Source organism: Bombina bombina, chromosome 6 (assembly GCF_027579735.1).
Source record: "Bombina bombina isolate aBomBom1 chromosome 6, aBomBom1.pri, whole genome shotgun sequence".
NCBI classification, from domain to species: Eukaryota; Metazoa; Chordata; class Amphibia; order Anura; family Bombinatoridae; genus Bombina; species Bombina bombina.
Window position 1 is genome coordinate 1,120,537,962 of NC_069504.1, and position 16,257 is coordinate 1,120,554,218.

General features: G+C 38.4%; 1 protein-coding gene across 1 annotated transcript in view; it reads right to left on the reverse strand.

The window, feature by feature from the left end:
• The window catches only part of LMNTD1 (lamin tail domain containing 1), a 392,761-nt gene that overhangs the window by 339,829 nt on the left and 36,675 nt on the right, over positions 1-16,257 (reverse strand). Inside the window, exon 2 of the mRNA XM_053719705.1 lies at positions 996-1,171. Within this exon, the coding sequence (XP_053575680.1) occupies positions 996-1,171 (176 nt within the window). The remainder of the gene's footprint in view (positions 1-995; positions 1,172-16,257) is intronic.

A 16,257-nucleotide genomic window follows, 5' to 3' on the forward strand; every position in this document is an offset into this window, starting at 1 on the left:
TAAAGGTCAGACTACTTATGCTAGTGGAATCCATGGAAGACAAAGAATAGAATAAAGAAAGCTTCCTGAACCAATGTGTATATAAGTCCCACCTAATAACACTAACAAATCAATTTAGTGTTCATTTAAAGCATCACTTCATGAGAATTTAACAAACTTATATTGCTCGGGTAATGTTCTTTGTTTGAGATAGAGCAGATGCTTCGAGTTATGTGTAAAAGATTAATTATAGACACAAGCGTAAACGTTTATACAATCTACAGTGAAACAGTGAGAAATGTCTATCAAAAGTAGATGACAGGGCTGAACTGACTTTAAAAGGTTGTTCTTTTGCAGAAACGGCATGCCCTAATTCATTAGAGCACATAACATTTTCACTACTGACCTAGTTTAGGGTTTAAACACATGGGTAAAGACCTACTCAGATGTTGCAAAGATTGCAGCCTTCAAGCAGAAAACTGAGAGACTTCTGTTCCTGGTTGGCTCATTGGCAGGGCTGGACTGGGAGATCAGACAAGCCCGGGAAATATTTGAAGACCTGCCTCAGCACCCCCCCAGAAACCACCTCCACCCCTGGCCCCTGCCCCCCAACCCCGCTTTCACACCCCTACCTTGCCTAGGGACACTTGTCGGCAGCTACAGGCCCCCACGCCCTCATCAGGAGCAGAGAAGCCATGAAGAAACGCACTACACATGTGCACAAGACTTGCTCCATGGCCTCCCTGATTAATGTGGCCCAATGACGACCGCAGACTGCCAGAAAAAGTCCCCAGTATCCTGGTGGGCCAATCCGGCACTGCTCATTGGTCATGCCCTGCTAGGGACTGGGAATGCTTGTGGATCCCAAGCTAGGGTAATATAAAAATGAGTTAATGAGAGTCAATAATGCAACAATGTCATGTTCTAATTTGTTACAACTTGTAATGTTTGTGTTATTGGCTCTAAGCTACAATTTTTACATTGGTAAAGTGTAAATTGCACAGAAATTTAAATACCTGTTTTGATATTCTGTAGCCAGTAGTGTCTCTCGGTGACTACTGACGCCATCTTGGATTTGACCATTGTAGTTTTGTTCCAACTTTTCTCGCAGCGTTTGCACTTCCTGTTCATACATATTGCGAATGGCAAGGATTTCATTCTCAAGACGACATTTTGTAGATAAACCATCAGCCTGTGCGGAGCAAATCAGAGTGTTATAGTGATGATCCAAGAGGAATGTGTAAGTGTGCTATAATTCATTAGAGCAAGTCATTTTAACACTAGCGACACCACAGCTCTATGTGTTATATCCCTACGCTCTGTGTTTTACCGGTCACCCAATCAACAGTGTTAGTTGTACTGCTAGTTTGTGTTACTAGCAATGTTTATTGGGACAGCAACAGCTTCTGCTAATAGTTAGCAGTGTTCTGAGGCTCCCTGAACAGTACTTTATCTATATGTTTAACACCCTCAAACGTTCGGTGTTGCTAGTGTTAAAATTACATACTCGACGGTGCATGTCATTTTTTTAGATTATTATGGTCATTTAATTATAATACTTATTTTGGGCCAGATTACAAGTGGAACTGTAAGGGGCCGATTTATCAATGTCTGTCCGACATGATACGCTGTAGCGTATCATGTCCGACAGACATCGCTGAATGACGACAGCATAAGCTGTCGGCATTTAACATTGCACAAGCAGTTTACTAGAACTGCTTGTGCAATGCCGCCCTGTGCAGATTCAAGGCCAATCAGCCGCTAGCAGCGGGTGTCAATCAGCCCGATCCTATAGGATTGGGGCGGATTGCAGACCGCAGCCTCAGAGACAACGGACCAGTTATGGAGCAGGGGTCTTTAGACCACTGCTTCATAATTGCTGTTTCCGGCGAGCCTGAGGGCTCGCGCAAAAAAAGGGGCATCAAGCTCCATTAGGAGTTTGATAATTCGGCCCCCATATATCACTTGCACTCCACTGAGTAATACCAGCGCACGCTAATGTGCGTTGGCATTGCAAGTTAAGCACAATGTGACCGTGAGCTCGCATTCTCTTTGCTGGGAAGCATTGCGCTCATGAGAGGGTGCTTCCATAGGCTTCAATGACAATGGGAGCCTCATTCTGATGCCATCAGAGGGCTCATTTCCATTGAGCCGTAATTCGTTTTGCTTGCTCTCGCAAACCGATAAATATGCTGTCGGAAACAATTTCATTTATCGACTGTTTCCAATTGCGCGATATACCTCAATATTGGCAGCCGGAGTCCGGCTGACGAAAAAATCTTTGCGTCCCATAGAAAGTAATAGAAGATGTTTGTCAATAAATTATACCAGGTTTCCAATGAAAGCGCAAACCGTTAAAACACTGTCGGAGGCTGTCGATACATTGAGAAATATTACACCCAGCTCAACTAAGTGTAAAAGAGGAAAATTGTGCTTTTTGAGACCTATTTTTTATTGAAATGATATAACTTGAAATAATGCAAGTGTTTTAAAGGGACACTGAACCCAATTTTTTTATTTTGTTATTCAGATAGAGCATGCAATTTACTCCTATTATCAAATTTTCTTCATTCTCTTGGTATCTTTATTTGAAAAGCAAGAATGTAAGTTTAGTTGCCAGCCCATTTTTGGTGAACAACCTGGGTTGTTCTTGCTGATTGGTGGATTAATTTAACCAACCAATAAACAAGTGCTATCCAGGGTCCTGAACTAAAAAAATAGCTTAGATGCCTTCCTCCTTTTTCCAATAAAGATAGCAAGAAAATTTGATAATAGGAGTAAATTAGAAAGTTGCTTAAAATTGCATGCTCTATCTGGATCACGAAAGAAAAAATGTGGGTTCAGTGTCCCTTTAATGTAGAAATAAATTGTTATAAGTAATATTTATTGATGTCTCATGTATAGGAATAGTTGAACTTATATTCTAATAGAAATATCAGTATATATTTAAATATAATAATATATGCAAGAACATATCTACAGAATTCAAACTAGACCTATGCCTAGGGCAGCAGTACATATTACTTATATTTATGAAGTGGTCAATATAATTATATTAAAAAATAGTATTTGATTATTGTTAAAAATATGTATTATAAATAAGTGTATCTTTATTTTTCTTGAGGTGATCACAAGTAAGGAGCACGGACGTTAAACGTAAATTCTATAGCGTAAGGTCGTGTTACCTTAGCAACTAATTGATTTTCAAGAAATCCAACGTCAGATGGAAGCGTTAACACAACGTTAACTTACAGCTACACTAAAAGAGCAACTGCCCGCAATGCGCAAAATATTTCAATGGAAACCTGGTAATAAAATGGAGCCGTAAATTACTTTTAGCTGTCTGTAGCTTACGGCTCCATGGAAGCGAGCCAAGAGACGGCATCAGAACCTAAGCACAGCTAAGGGTGTAAGTAGCGCATCGATGGCAGAAAAAATATTAAAATATATGTACAGTATATGCTTATATACATATTTATGCCTTATACACATTAATATTAACACATAAATATACAAGGATATACATTTATATTTACAGGGAACACACAGTTTCCATAAACCGCAATGTAAAAGGCACTTTTCAGTGCCGTTTTTTTTTTCTAACACCTTTTTTTTGTTTTGTTTTTTTTTTAAAAAAAGAAAGAAAACAAACACTTGATTTTAGTGGCATTTGGGGGACATTTATAAAATTAACCAGTGATCTAAACACCCCACTCCCGCCAACTTTACCCCCAAAGTACTGGCTAGTGCAGTTATTTTATTTAAAAATAAAAATGGTACAATTTTTTTTTTAATAAAATACACTACCCTGTATATCTTGGGTATTTGGGGCACATTTATAAAATTAACCAGAGATCTGATCTCTGGTTAATTTTATAAGCGCTAATTGCTACCGCAAGCTCGCAATAGCAATAACCAGCCACCCGCTTGTAACGGCTGATTATTTATCTCATGCCCGTAAATGGTCAAATTTGCCCATTTGCGGGTGCAAGATAAATAATCAGCCATTATAAATAAATTAGCGATACACTTGTAATCTAGCCCTTTTTTAGTTAAAAATGTTGTGGATGTTAAAGCTATATAAGCATACTGTATATATTAGGCATTCTTAAGAAACTTTCAGTTTTTTATGTAAGGTAAATTATAAATAGATTTTAGGACTATAATCTACCAACTGAGTATAAATTACAACCTTTTGCATTATTTCTATTGTAAACTCTGTCAGACACTATCAGACTAATTTTCATTTTGAAATAAACAAAATATGAGAAGTTTCATTAACTATATTGCAATTATTATGCTTGGTAATATGTAACACAATTATATTTTTCTATTATTTTTTTAACCTATCCTTACATGAAATCCTCCATTTCCAACTGGTAATAAAATCCTACACTCTTTTTTTAGATGAACAACAACATAAAAACACTTTGATAACAAAGGAAAAGTATCAGTTGTTAAAAAACAAGTATTTTGCATATCAACCTGGTTTCTAAGAAAAATCTTATTCTAATTTCCATATTATTAATTTAATAATCAGTCTGACAGAGGTGACATCAGAGTCCATGAATAAGCTTTCGAACCATGCACTTAACTTTCTATACTCAAATTCAAATGAAACTTTCAATAGTGAATACTTTAATTGATTCAGGGTAAAATCTGTGTAATAATATTTTAATTTCCATAGAACTCTATGGCAGCAGTGTTTGCAACAATGTATAACACTGTTACAAATAATTTTGCAAAACACTGCTAAAGACACATGCACATTATTGAGCTTCTATGAGCCCATGTTCTAAATTTTGTCTCAACGCATAAAAATGCTGGACCCAGCATCACTTCCGGTGATGTGACATCAGCTGTTGGAGGTGTGTGGCACTCACTGCGCATGCGCAAATGGCCCAACCTCCAAAAATCAGATGTTTAAGTCGAAGCAAAGGGTCGAGGAATTCTATGGACATTAAACAACTTCATGTGGCTCCACGAAATATAATGGTAGACAACCGTTGCATGAAGTTGTTTAATGGAATGCACCCTATACTGTAACTATTGTTAATTTGGGTTTACCATATTTTATTATATTTTTTAAGGCAACTTACCTGTCGAAATCATGGACCCTATGATGCAGATTATTCAGCTGATCGTGAGGAGTTGGGCCGAGTGCGCATGCGCGGTGAGCATTGTGTACGCATGCGCAATGAAGTCAAATGTCCATAGAATGCCTTGATCCTTTGCCTCGACTTAAACAGCTGATTTTGGGAGGTTGGGCCATTTGCACATGCGCAGTAAGTGCCACACGCCTCCAAAAGCTGATGTCACGTCACCGGAAGTGATGCGGGTCCAGAATTTTTATGTGTCAAGACAATATTTAGAACACCCACCTAGATTTTCTTTTCAACACAGGATACCAGTCCAAGAAAACAAAACACATTTTAGAATAGAAGTAAATTCTAAAATTGTTTAAAATTGCATGTTCTGTCCATATCAGGAAAGTTTAATTTTAACTTTAGTAAGCCTATAAGTAGGCCATATTGTGAGTGGAGTGCAAATTTTTGTGCGCATTCGTTAAGGGGTTTATCATGGGTGTTTGCGCGCATCAGGCTTGGCGCTGGTATTACGAGTTGATAGTAAATGTAATCGCTTGAGCGCAATCGCGATTTACACTAGAATCTAGATTGATTACCACATCTGCAGTGCTCTGGTTAAATGGACATTAAACACTTTGAGATGGTAATATAAAATGATAAATCATATATATATATATATATATATATATATATATATATATATATATATATATATATAAAATAAAGAATGGGCATGAAGGGCACTCTCAGTGTATTTTAAAGAACCACATAAATCATTTTATTCAGATTCTCAATTAGTCATCAAAGACAGAGTCGACGTTTCGGCTCACATGAGAGCCTTCTTCAAGACAAAATAAATCTTACTTCAGCTCGTTGCCATACTCACAAACAGGAAATGTACTATCATTTATATATATAGACTTAAAAAATGATGCACTCTCAGGTCTTTGTGAAAAAAGCTTCAGTTTAATGAAACGTTTTCGGGGACAACCTCCCCTTCGTCATCATAACAATAAGTGATAAAATTCAAACTTAAATACTTAAGTGAACAAACAATTATACACACCTGTGATGACACTCAGTGTTAACAACATTACCTCGTGTAGAACGCACGCCCTGCGTGTCATTAGCATACCCCAGCCGGAAGTAATTACATATTCACTTACTATCGTTCTCTATCTGTGATTAACCTCATGTAGAACGAACGCCATGCGTGTCATAAGCACACCCCAACCGGAAGTAATTACATAGTCACTTACTATCGGTCTCTATCTGCGATTAACTTGTCCCAACCGGAAGTAAAGGTGTGTTTTAATCCATAGCTGGGCATGTAACACTCAAGCCAAGTGACGTGCATGGACTGCTATACAGTGATTTGTGTCTACGCTCTATTTTTGAGTGAACTTGGATTGCTATACAGAGATCTGACCCTTCTTGTAGTGAGAAGGTTGTCAATAGGCTCTGAAATAACACTCCTCCATAGGGTCCTGTGATATTGGCTATGGATTAACTCTGTTATGGATGATTAACTAGTGATATATTACCAACCTGTAGATGCCATTGAATGTATATGTGTAAAATAACCACAGGGTAGAATTTTGTGACGTAAGCTTCGATCCGCCAGACTCAGTCAGACACAGATCGATTCTTACGTCACTCCAGATGTTCCACACAAGTTCGGCACAATCTGACTACTTTTGCTAGTTATCAAATGACTAGCAGGTACTCTCTGCACTTTTCCGGACAAGCGTACCTGGTTTTCAATCCGCCGCCCTGGAGGCGGCGGATCCCATAGGAATCAATGGGAGTCTGACCATAGCGAAAGTTCATGTTCGCTGCTGCCCGATATCTCATTGATTCCTATGGGAGATGTCTGCACCTAACACCCTAACATGTACCCCGATTCTAAACACCCCTAATCTGTCCCCCCTACACCGCCGCAACTAAATTAAGTTATTACCCCTAAACCGCCGCTCCCGGAGCCCACCGCCACTCTAATAAACTTATTAACCCCTAAACCGCCGCTCCTAGACCCTGCCGCAACTATAATAAATGCATTAACCCCTAAACTGCCACTCCCGGAGCCCACCGCCACCTACATTATACCTAGTAACCCCTATCCTGCCCCCCCTATACCGCCACCACCTATAATAAATTTATTAACCCCTATCCTGCCGATCCCGGACCACGCCGCAACTAAATTGTTTAACCCCTAAACCGCCGCTCCCGGACCCCGCCACCTATATTAAACTTATTAACCCCTAATCTGCCCCCCCTACACCGTCGCCACCTATAATAAATTTATTAACCCCTATCCTGCCCCCCCTACGCCGTCGCCACTATAATAAAGTTATTAACCCCTAAACCTAAGTCTAACCCTAACCCTAACACCCACCTAACTTAAATATTAATTAAATACATCTAAATAAATATTATTCTTATTAACTAAATTAATCCTATTTAAAACTAAATACTTACCTATAAAATAAACCCTAATATAGCTACAATATAACTAATAATTATATTGTAGCTATTTTAGGATTTATTTTTATTTTACAGGCAAATTTCAATTTCTTTTAACTAGGTACAATAGCTATTAAATAGTTATTAACTATTTAATAGCTACCTAGTTAAAATAAAGACAAATTTACCTGTAAAATAAATCCTAACCTAAGTTACAACTACACCTAACACTACACTATCATTAAATTAATTAAATAAATTAGCTACAAATAACTACAATTAAATACAATTAAATAAACTAACTAAAGTACAAAAAATAAAAAAACTAAGTTACAAAAAATAAAAAAAGTTACAAACATTTTAAAAATATTACAACAATTTTAAGCTACTTACACCTAATCTAAGCCCCCTAATAAAATAACAAAGCCCCCCAAAATAAAAAAATGCCCTACCCTATTCTAAATTACGAAAGTTAACAGCTCTATTACCTTACCAGACCTTAAAAGGGCCTTTTGCGGGGCATGCCCCAAAGTATACAGCTCTTTTGCCTGTAAAAAAAAAATACAACCCCCCCAACATTAAAACCCACCACCCACACACCCCTACTCTAACCCAAACCCCCCTTAAATAAACCTAACACTACCCCCCTGAAGATCATCCTACCTTTAGCCGTCTTCAGCCAGCCGACCACCGATGGAACAGAAGAGGACATCCGCAGCGGCCGAAGTCATCATCCAAGGGGCGCTGAAGAAGTCTTCCATCCAATTGAAGTCATCATCCAAGGAGCGCTGAAGAAGTCTTCCATCCGATTGAAGTCATCATCCAATTAGCCAATCAGATTAAGCTCGCATTCTATTGGCTGTTCGGATCAGCTAATAGAATGCAAGCTCAATCTCACTGGCTGATTGGATCAGCCAATCGGATTGAACTTCAATCTGATTGGCTGATTCAATCAGCCAATCAGATTTTTCCTACCTTAATTCCGATTGGCTGATAGAATCCTATCAGCCAATCGGAATTGAGGGACGCCATCTTGGATGACGTCACTTAAAGGAACCATCATTCGTCGGGAAGTCATCGGTGGAAGAAGATGGCTCCGCGTCGGCTCGTCTGAAGATGGCTCCACTCCGCTCCAGATGGATGAAGATTGAAGACGCAGCCTGGATGATGACTTCAATCGGATGGAAGACTTCTTCAGCGCCCCTTGGATGATGACTTCAATCGGATGGAAGACTTCTTCAGCGCCCCTTGGATGATGACTTTGCTGCGGATGTCCTCTTCTGTTCCATCGGTGGTCGGCTGGCTGAAAACGGCTAAAGGTAGGATGATCTTCAGGGGGGTAGTGTTAGGTTTATTTAAGGGGGGTTTGGGTTAGAGTAGGGGTGTGTGGGTGGTGGGTTTTAATGTTGGGGGAGTTGTATTTTTTTTTACAGGCAAAAGAGCTGAATACTTTGGGGCATGCCCCACAAAAGGCCCTTTTAAGGGCTGGTAAGGTAATAGAGCTGTTAACTTTCGTAATTTAGAATAGGGTAGGGCATTTTTTTATTTTGGGGGGCTTTGTTATTTTATTAGGGGGCTTAGATTAGGTGTAAGTAGCTTAAAATTGTTGTAATATTTTTTAAATGTTTGTAACTTTTTATTTTTTATTTTTTGTAACTTAGTTTTTTTTCTTTTTTGTACTTTAGTTAGTTTATTTAATTGTATTTAATTATAGTTATTTGTAGCTAATTTATTTAATTAATTTAATGATAGTGTAGTGTTAGGTTTAATTGTAACTTAGGTTAGGATTTATTTTACAGGTAATTTTGTATTTATTTTAGCTAGGTAGTTATTTAATAGTTAATAACTATTTAATAACTATTCTAACTAGCTAAAATAAATACAAAGTTACCTGTAAAATAAATATAAATCCTAAAATAGCTACAATGTAATTATTAATTACATTGTAGCTATCTTAGGGTTTATTTTACAGGTAAGTATTTAGTTTAAATAGGAATAATTTATTTAATGATAGCGTAGTGTTAGGTGTAATTGTAACTTAGGTTAGGATTTATTTTACAGGTAAATCTGTCTTTATTTTAACTAGGTAGCTATTAAATAGTTAATAACTATTTAATAGCTATTGTACCTAGTTAAAATAAATTGAAATTTGCCTGTAAAATAAAAATAAATCCTAAAATAGCTACAATAAAATTATTAGTAATATTGTAGCTATATTAGGGTTTATTTTAAAGGTAAGTATTTAGTTTAAATAGGATTTATTTAGTTTATAAGAGTTATAATATTTATATGTATTTAATTAATATTTAAGTTAGGGGGGTGTTAGGGTTAGGGTTAGACTTAGGTTTAGGGGTTAATAATTTTATTTTAGTGGCGGCGGTGTAGGGGGGCAGGATAGGGGTTAATAAATGTATTATAAGTGGCGACGGTGTAGGGGGGCAGATTAGGGGTTAATAAGTTTAATATAGGTGGCGGCGGGGTCCGGGAGCAGCGGTTTAGAGGTTAAACAATTTATTTAGTTGCGGCGGGGTCTGGGATCGGCAGGATAGGGGTTAAAAAATGTATTATAGGTGGTGGCGGTATGGGGGGGCAGGATAGGGGTTACTAGGTATAATGTAGGTGGCGGTGGGCTCCGGGAGTGGCAGTTTAGGGGTTAATACATTTATTATAGTTGCGGTGGGGTCTAGGAGCAGCGGTTTAGGGGTTAATAAATGTATTTGGTTGCGGGGGGCTTCGGGGGCGCCGGTATAGGGGGTAGAACAGTGTAGTTTAGTGTGGGTGCTTAGTGACAGCTTATCAATAAAGCTGTAGAAAAGCCGAAGAGCAGCGAGATCGGATGAGTGATAACTATCACAGTCCGCTGCTCATCTCCTCGTACTTGGTGCGCGGCTTTTTGACAGCTTTTTTGATAACTTTGGCGAGATTATTCAGGTCCGCGGCGGTGATGGTAGGCGAGCTTAGGCGGGCGTATTGGGCCGGCGAAGGCAGGTAAGTAGACACGTTGATAAGCAGGCCTCATTATATTCACAACAGATGTTTGTAGGTATTGCTTAGATGTGGCACACACAGAGATAACACACAAGATGGGGTTTGTTATACCAGGCATAGAAAGAGCGCTCCTGGCAGGTTCATGGGGTCAATCTTATATATTAAATACATTGTGGCCGAAACCGGAAGTGATGCATTACGTGACCGCCGGAAATTACTGAGCTTGGAACGCAAAGATGGGCGTATCACATGAGGTTAAACACTTAGGTGCAAGACAACATGGCATGTAGTAAGTATATGATGGGAAACATCCCCGAGTACATGTTTATTTATTTACACAATATTCATGCGTGGATGGTACACAATGTTTGTGACAATTTAATTTTAGTAGTTATATACACAGATCGATACCGGAAGTGGGTGAGAGTGAATTTACTTCCGGTTGGGACAAGTTAATCACAAATAGAGAACGATAGTAAGTGAATATGTAATTACTTCCGGTTGGGGTATGCTTATGACACGCATGGAGTGCGTTCTACATGAGGCAATGTTGTTAACACTGAGTGTCATCACAGGTGTGTATAATTGTTTGTTCACTTAAGTATTTAAGTTTGAATTTCATCACTTATTGTCCCCGAAAATGTTTCATTAAACTGAAGCTTTTTTCACAAAGACCTGAGAGTGCATCATTTTTGAAGTCTATTATTGGTATTTTTGCACCCAGGCAGATGTCCGGTTGGAGGGTGATCCTGTTAAATGGACTGTGATATATATATATATATATATATATATATATATATATATATATATATATATATATATATATATATATATATATATATATATATATATATAGTCTGCAATATACTTTCATTATTTATTTTGTCCCCTTTTCCTGTAATTCCATTCTGAAATTGTGAGCTTTTCAGTTCCTTTTAGAAATGGAAGCGCAGAACAAGGTTGTATCCCACACAGCCATTGGCTGCACACTCTAGTGACCTATTTATAACTGTCCCTAATTGGCCACAGCAGAGACGGTAACCTAAGTTACAACATGGCAGCTCCCATTGTTTTATAGGCACTAAAACTTCACACTTATTTTGTCACTATTTAAACAACTAATGAAACTTTATAAAATACATCAACATGTTATTCTCAGACTAATCTTTTCTTTAAATGCGTCATTCTATTTAGCATTTATTTAGGGCCAAATTATGAGTAGAGGGCAAAATTGTGCTTTCACAAGCTCGATATTTGCGCTCCACTCGTAATACCAGCGCTAGTATTATAAGTTCAGCGCAATGCGAGCGCGACCTCACATTCGCACTGCATAGAATCTTTGCACTCACAAGAACGCACTTCCATAAGCTCCAATAGGAGCCTCGTTCTGATGCCGTCAGACATGGCACAGAACCTACCGCAGCGAAGGGCTTAAGTCGCTCAGCGATGGGCAGCAAAGTGCGAATATATATGTGTATATGAATATAAATGGTATAATAGAATAAAGATTTGGGATCCTTTGCAGAATAATGAAAAATAAAAGTTGTGGATGAGAGGGGAAAAAAACAAAAAAAGGGAGAAAGGGTAATAACACAGTCTCTCCACACACCCCCTCCCCCTCTCCCATATTATATCTACATGGTTCAGTTTAAAGAGAAATATTTCCTAATAAAGTCTCTCCCCCCAGGTCATCACTATTCTCAAATAGTACTCTCCAGTCACCAAGTAAATATTACTATTTTTAACCTATATTTTATGCTATTATCCCCATGGCCATCAGATACAATGACAACAAATTTCTATATCTGGCATGTGAGGGGTTAACCTTCCAGGAGATGAAGGGATAATTATTTGCATCTGTGTTGATCTAAATGTAATCAATGTAAGATCATTCAGAAGCGCTTAGCAAATAATTAGCCGACAGATATGCGCATCTCATTGCCTCAGCGACTCGGTGTTACTAAACAGTAATTAAGAGGGAGCATTCCTAAGAGCACAATATTTTTTTCAGATATTAATAGCTATTTTTATTTCACCTGTGTCTATTGCATCCAATTTAATGACATTGAATTTGTTTCTCTAATTTGCATGTTTGAAGAAGAAAAACATCTCTTTCCTGGTGACATATTTACACACAGTGACACATTCACAAATTAGTTTTTTCCCATCAACTGCTGTTAATGAGACCACTTGTGGTGTAAAATAACTATATTTGTGCTCTGCTTAAGGTTAAACATATGTGATAATAGATCACAAAGTAATTGCTCTATATAATAGGGCTGGACTGGGAAATCTGACCGGCCCTGGAAATGTTTAAAGACCGGCCCCAGCCCCCATGGCCCTACCTTCACCCCCTACCACCTTGCCTAGGGCAACTTTTCTGCTGCAGGCCCCCACACCCTCATTAGGGTCAGTCCTAGGGTCACTTTTCTGCTGCCACAGGCTACTGCACCCTCATCAGGAGCAGAGCGGCCTTAAAGAAATGCGCTATGCATGCGCACATCTCTTGCTCCATGACCTTCCAGGATGTGGCCCAACAGTGACGGCAGCCCACTGGCCTGCTGGGAAAAGTTCCTATATCCCAGGGGGGCAATCCAGCACTGCTATTAAAATGAAATGTGCTGTTCGATAGGCAGCAAAAAGGCAGATTGGAACCCAAATCTATCAGCCCCAGTGGTAATACTCTGTGTCCTAATGCGTCCTCAGATCAAGTCCTATGAAAAATTTTACACATAATTATTCCCCTTCAGTGTACACACAAACACATGTATCTGAATATACACAGATACACACATGCACCTGTATATACACACACAGTAGCACCCCTATTTAACAAAGGGCCCTGGTGCAAAATGTTTTGGGGCTCCCCTAAACAGTAATAATGTACATTATTTTGTGTATAATAATGTTGAGAGCATGTGTGTATATGTGGGAACATATATATATATATATATATATATAAAAATATAAATCAGTACTTAAAAAGATTAATACAGCACTAACACTATAAGAGAGACGTCTTGCCAAGGTGTCCAGCCTAAATGTAAACACTCCAATAATCCTCCAGACTCCACACACTGTAGTACCTGAGAGGGAGGCGGCCCACACTGGTCTTTTCCAAATGCAGAGCTTTATTTCAGTTCCTCTCAACCTTTAGTTACCCCCTTGACCCCCCTTAGCATGTAACCCTACGAGCCTAGCTGCTTTGTAGATCACCCTCATGAGAGACGATTTACAACAGTGAAACTCCCGGCAAGGCCCTATACCACTTTGTCTCACGTAATTGTTACCTTATATATTAGACCCATGTTTTAAGGGCTGTGAAATCTGTTGGCGCTCTACAAATAACTGATAATAATAATAATATATATTTAGACATGTATATGGATGTCTCTTTATGTTAAAGCCCCTCGCCAGCCTTATTTTTCTAACACCTGATACCTCATATCTTTGAGCCCTTATAACCTTTTTGCGCAATATTTTACTTATGAGTGTAATTCTACATTTAAAAGTATGTTTGATGTGTTTTGTGACACTTTTTTGACTTGTGTAACAGTGAACCAGAGTTCTGAGGTTGCGGTAATCATTCTAGCATAAATCGCAATTGTGATCACATATTCGCATTTACTTTTAACTTGTAATACGATCAGAATTTAACTTGCACACAAACGGTCGCAAAAACACGATATCGCTTGCGCACAAACAAATAGTGCTCCACTTGTAAACTGGCCCAATGTTTTTGTTCCATTTGGTCCAGTTACGTCCCCCTTAAAGGGACAGTTAAGTCCAAAAAAACTTTCATGATTCGGATATGGCATGTAATTTTAAACAACTTATCAATTTACTTTTATCACCAATTTTGCTTTGTTCCCTTGGTATTCTTTGTTGAAAGCTATTTCTTTATATAGCGATACAAATCTGTTCCTCCTGTGCTGCAGTAACACCTAAATAAACACCTTGCAGTGCAGTAGAACACAACATTCCTCCTATTCCCGATATAAAAGGGATTTATAAAGATTACAGATATGAGGGACATTTGCACATTAAGACATATAGCAGACAGGCCGCAGGGGAAAGACATAAAATGTAACAGAAAGGAATCACATTTGGTTTCTGTTATTAATGTAAATGAACATTAGGTTCTTCAGATATTTCTTGTTTCTCCAGGGAATTTATTATGATTAGGAAGGATAAATGATTTTGATAATATTGTCTCTGCTTACTGCAGTCCCAAATGGAGCTATTACTTGCAAATAGGTTTGTTTTTTTCTCCGAATAATGATGGGAGAACCCATCAAACAAACATCTGCTGCAAGCCTTAAGGATCCTTCCCATTGTACTGCGCAGCCACTCATAGAAAAACATAATGTTCAGCATAAACTGCCCTTTCAGACTGCCTTTTGTATACAAGCGGCACGACAAACAAAGCACACAGGACCGCTGTGTATGTCGCGCTGCGAGGACCATGTTTTTTTTATAATGTGGCTCTACAAAAACAGTTTATTACAGCGCTAATGGCTGCTGAAATGAGACATTTAAAGGACAGCATGGGGTCACAGCTCCTCATGCCCTGAGATATAACAAGAAATATAAAAGTGCAGCTGAACAAAAAAAGGAAACAAACAGTGCAAAAGAAATAGTTTATGATGATGGGTGTTTGGTTGGTACATAAAAACGTAATTGAAAATGATTTTTATTGACTTTCACCTTTATTGTGAGAGATCTTTCACTCAAATGTTAATTTCTATGGGAGATGTCCCTATCAGCGAGTGAGCAAACGATACAGTACCTAGGTATCAGCTGTATAAAACCAGGTTAGTTTAACTTTAAACAGCGCAATATTTTTCATGCAAAAACTATTGTTAACATCTTTACCATTCTCTATTTCCAAACTCCTATCCTCAACACAGAACACTTCATTCTGTTTAAGTTACACATAATCTGAGCATTAGTACAGATAGAGGGCGCTAAGATCAGTTACATATAAAGGGTCTTTAGCTGAGCATTAGTACAGATAGAGGGCGCTAAGATCAGTTACATATAAAGCGTCTTTGGCTGAGCATTAGTACAGATAGAGGGCGCTAACATCAGTTACATATAAAGGTTCTTTGGCTAAACATTAGTACAGATAGAGGGCGCTAACATCAGTTACATATAAAGCGTCTTTAGCTGAGCATTAGTACAGATAGAGAGCGCTAACATCAGTTACATATAAAGCGTCTTTAGCTGAGCATTAGTGCAGATAGAGGGCGCTAACATCAGTTACATATAAAGCGTCTTTGGCTGAGCATTAGTACAGATAGAGGGCGCTAACATCAGTTACATATAAAGAGTCTTTGGCTGAGCATTAGTACAGATAGAGGGCGCTAACATCAGTTACATATAAAGGGTCTTTGGCTGAGCATTAGTACAGATAGAGGGCGCTAAGATCAGTTACATATAAAGGGTCTTTAGCTGAGCATTAGTACAGATAGAGGGCGCTAAGATCAGTTACATATAAAGCGTCTTTGGCTGAGCATTAGTACAGATAGAGGGCGCTAACATCAGTTACATATAAAGAGTCTTTGGCTGAGCATTAGTACAGATAGAGGGCGCTAACATCAGTTACATATAAAGCGTCTTTGGCTGAGCATTAGTACAGATAGAGGGCGCTAACATCAGTTACATATAAAGAGTCTTTAGCTGAGCATTAGTACAGATAGAGGGCGCTAACATCAGTTACATATAAAGTGTCTTGGGC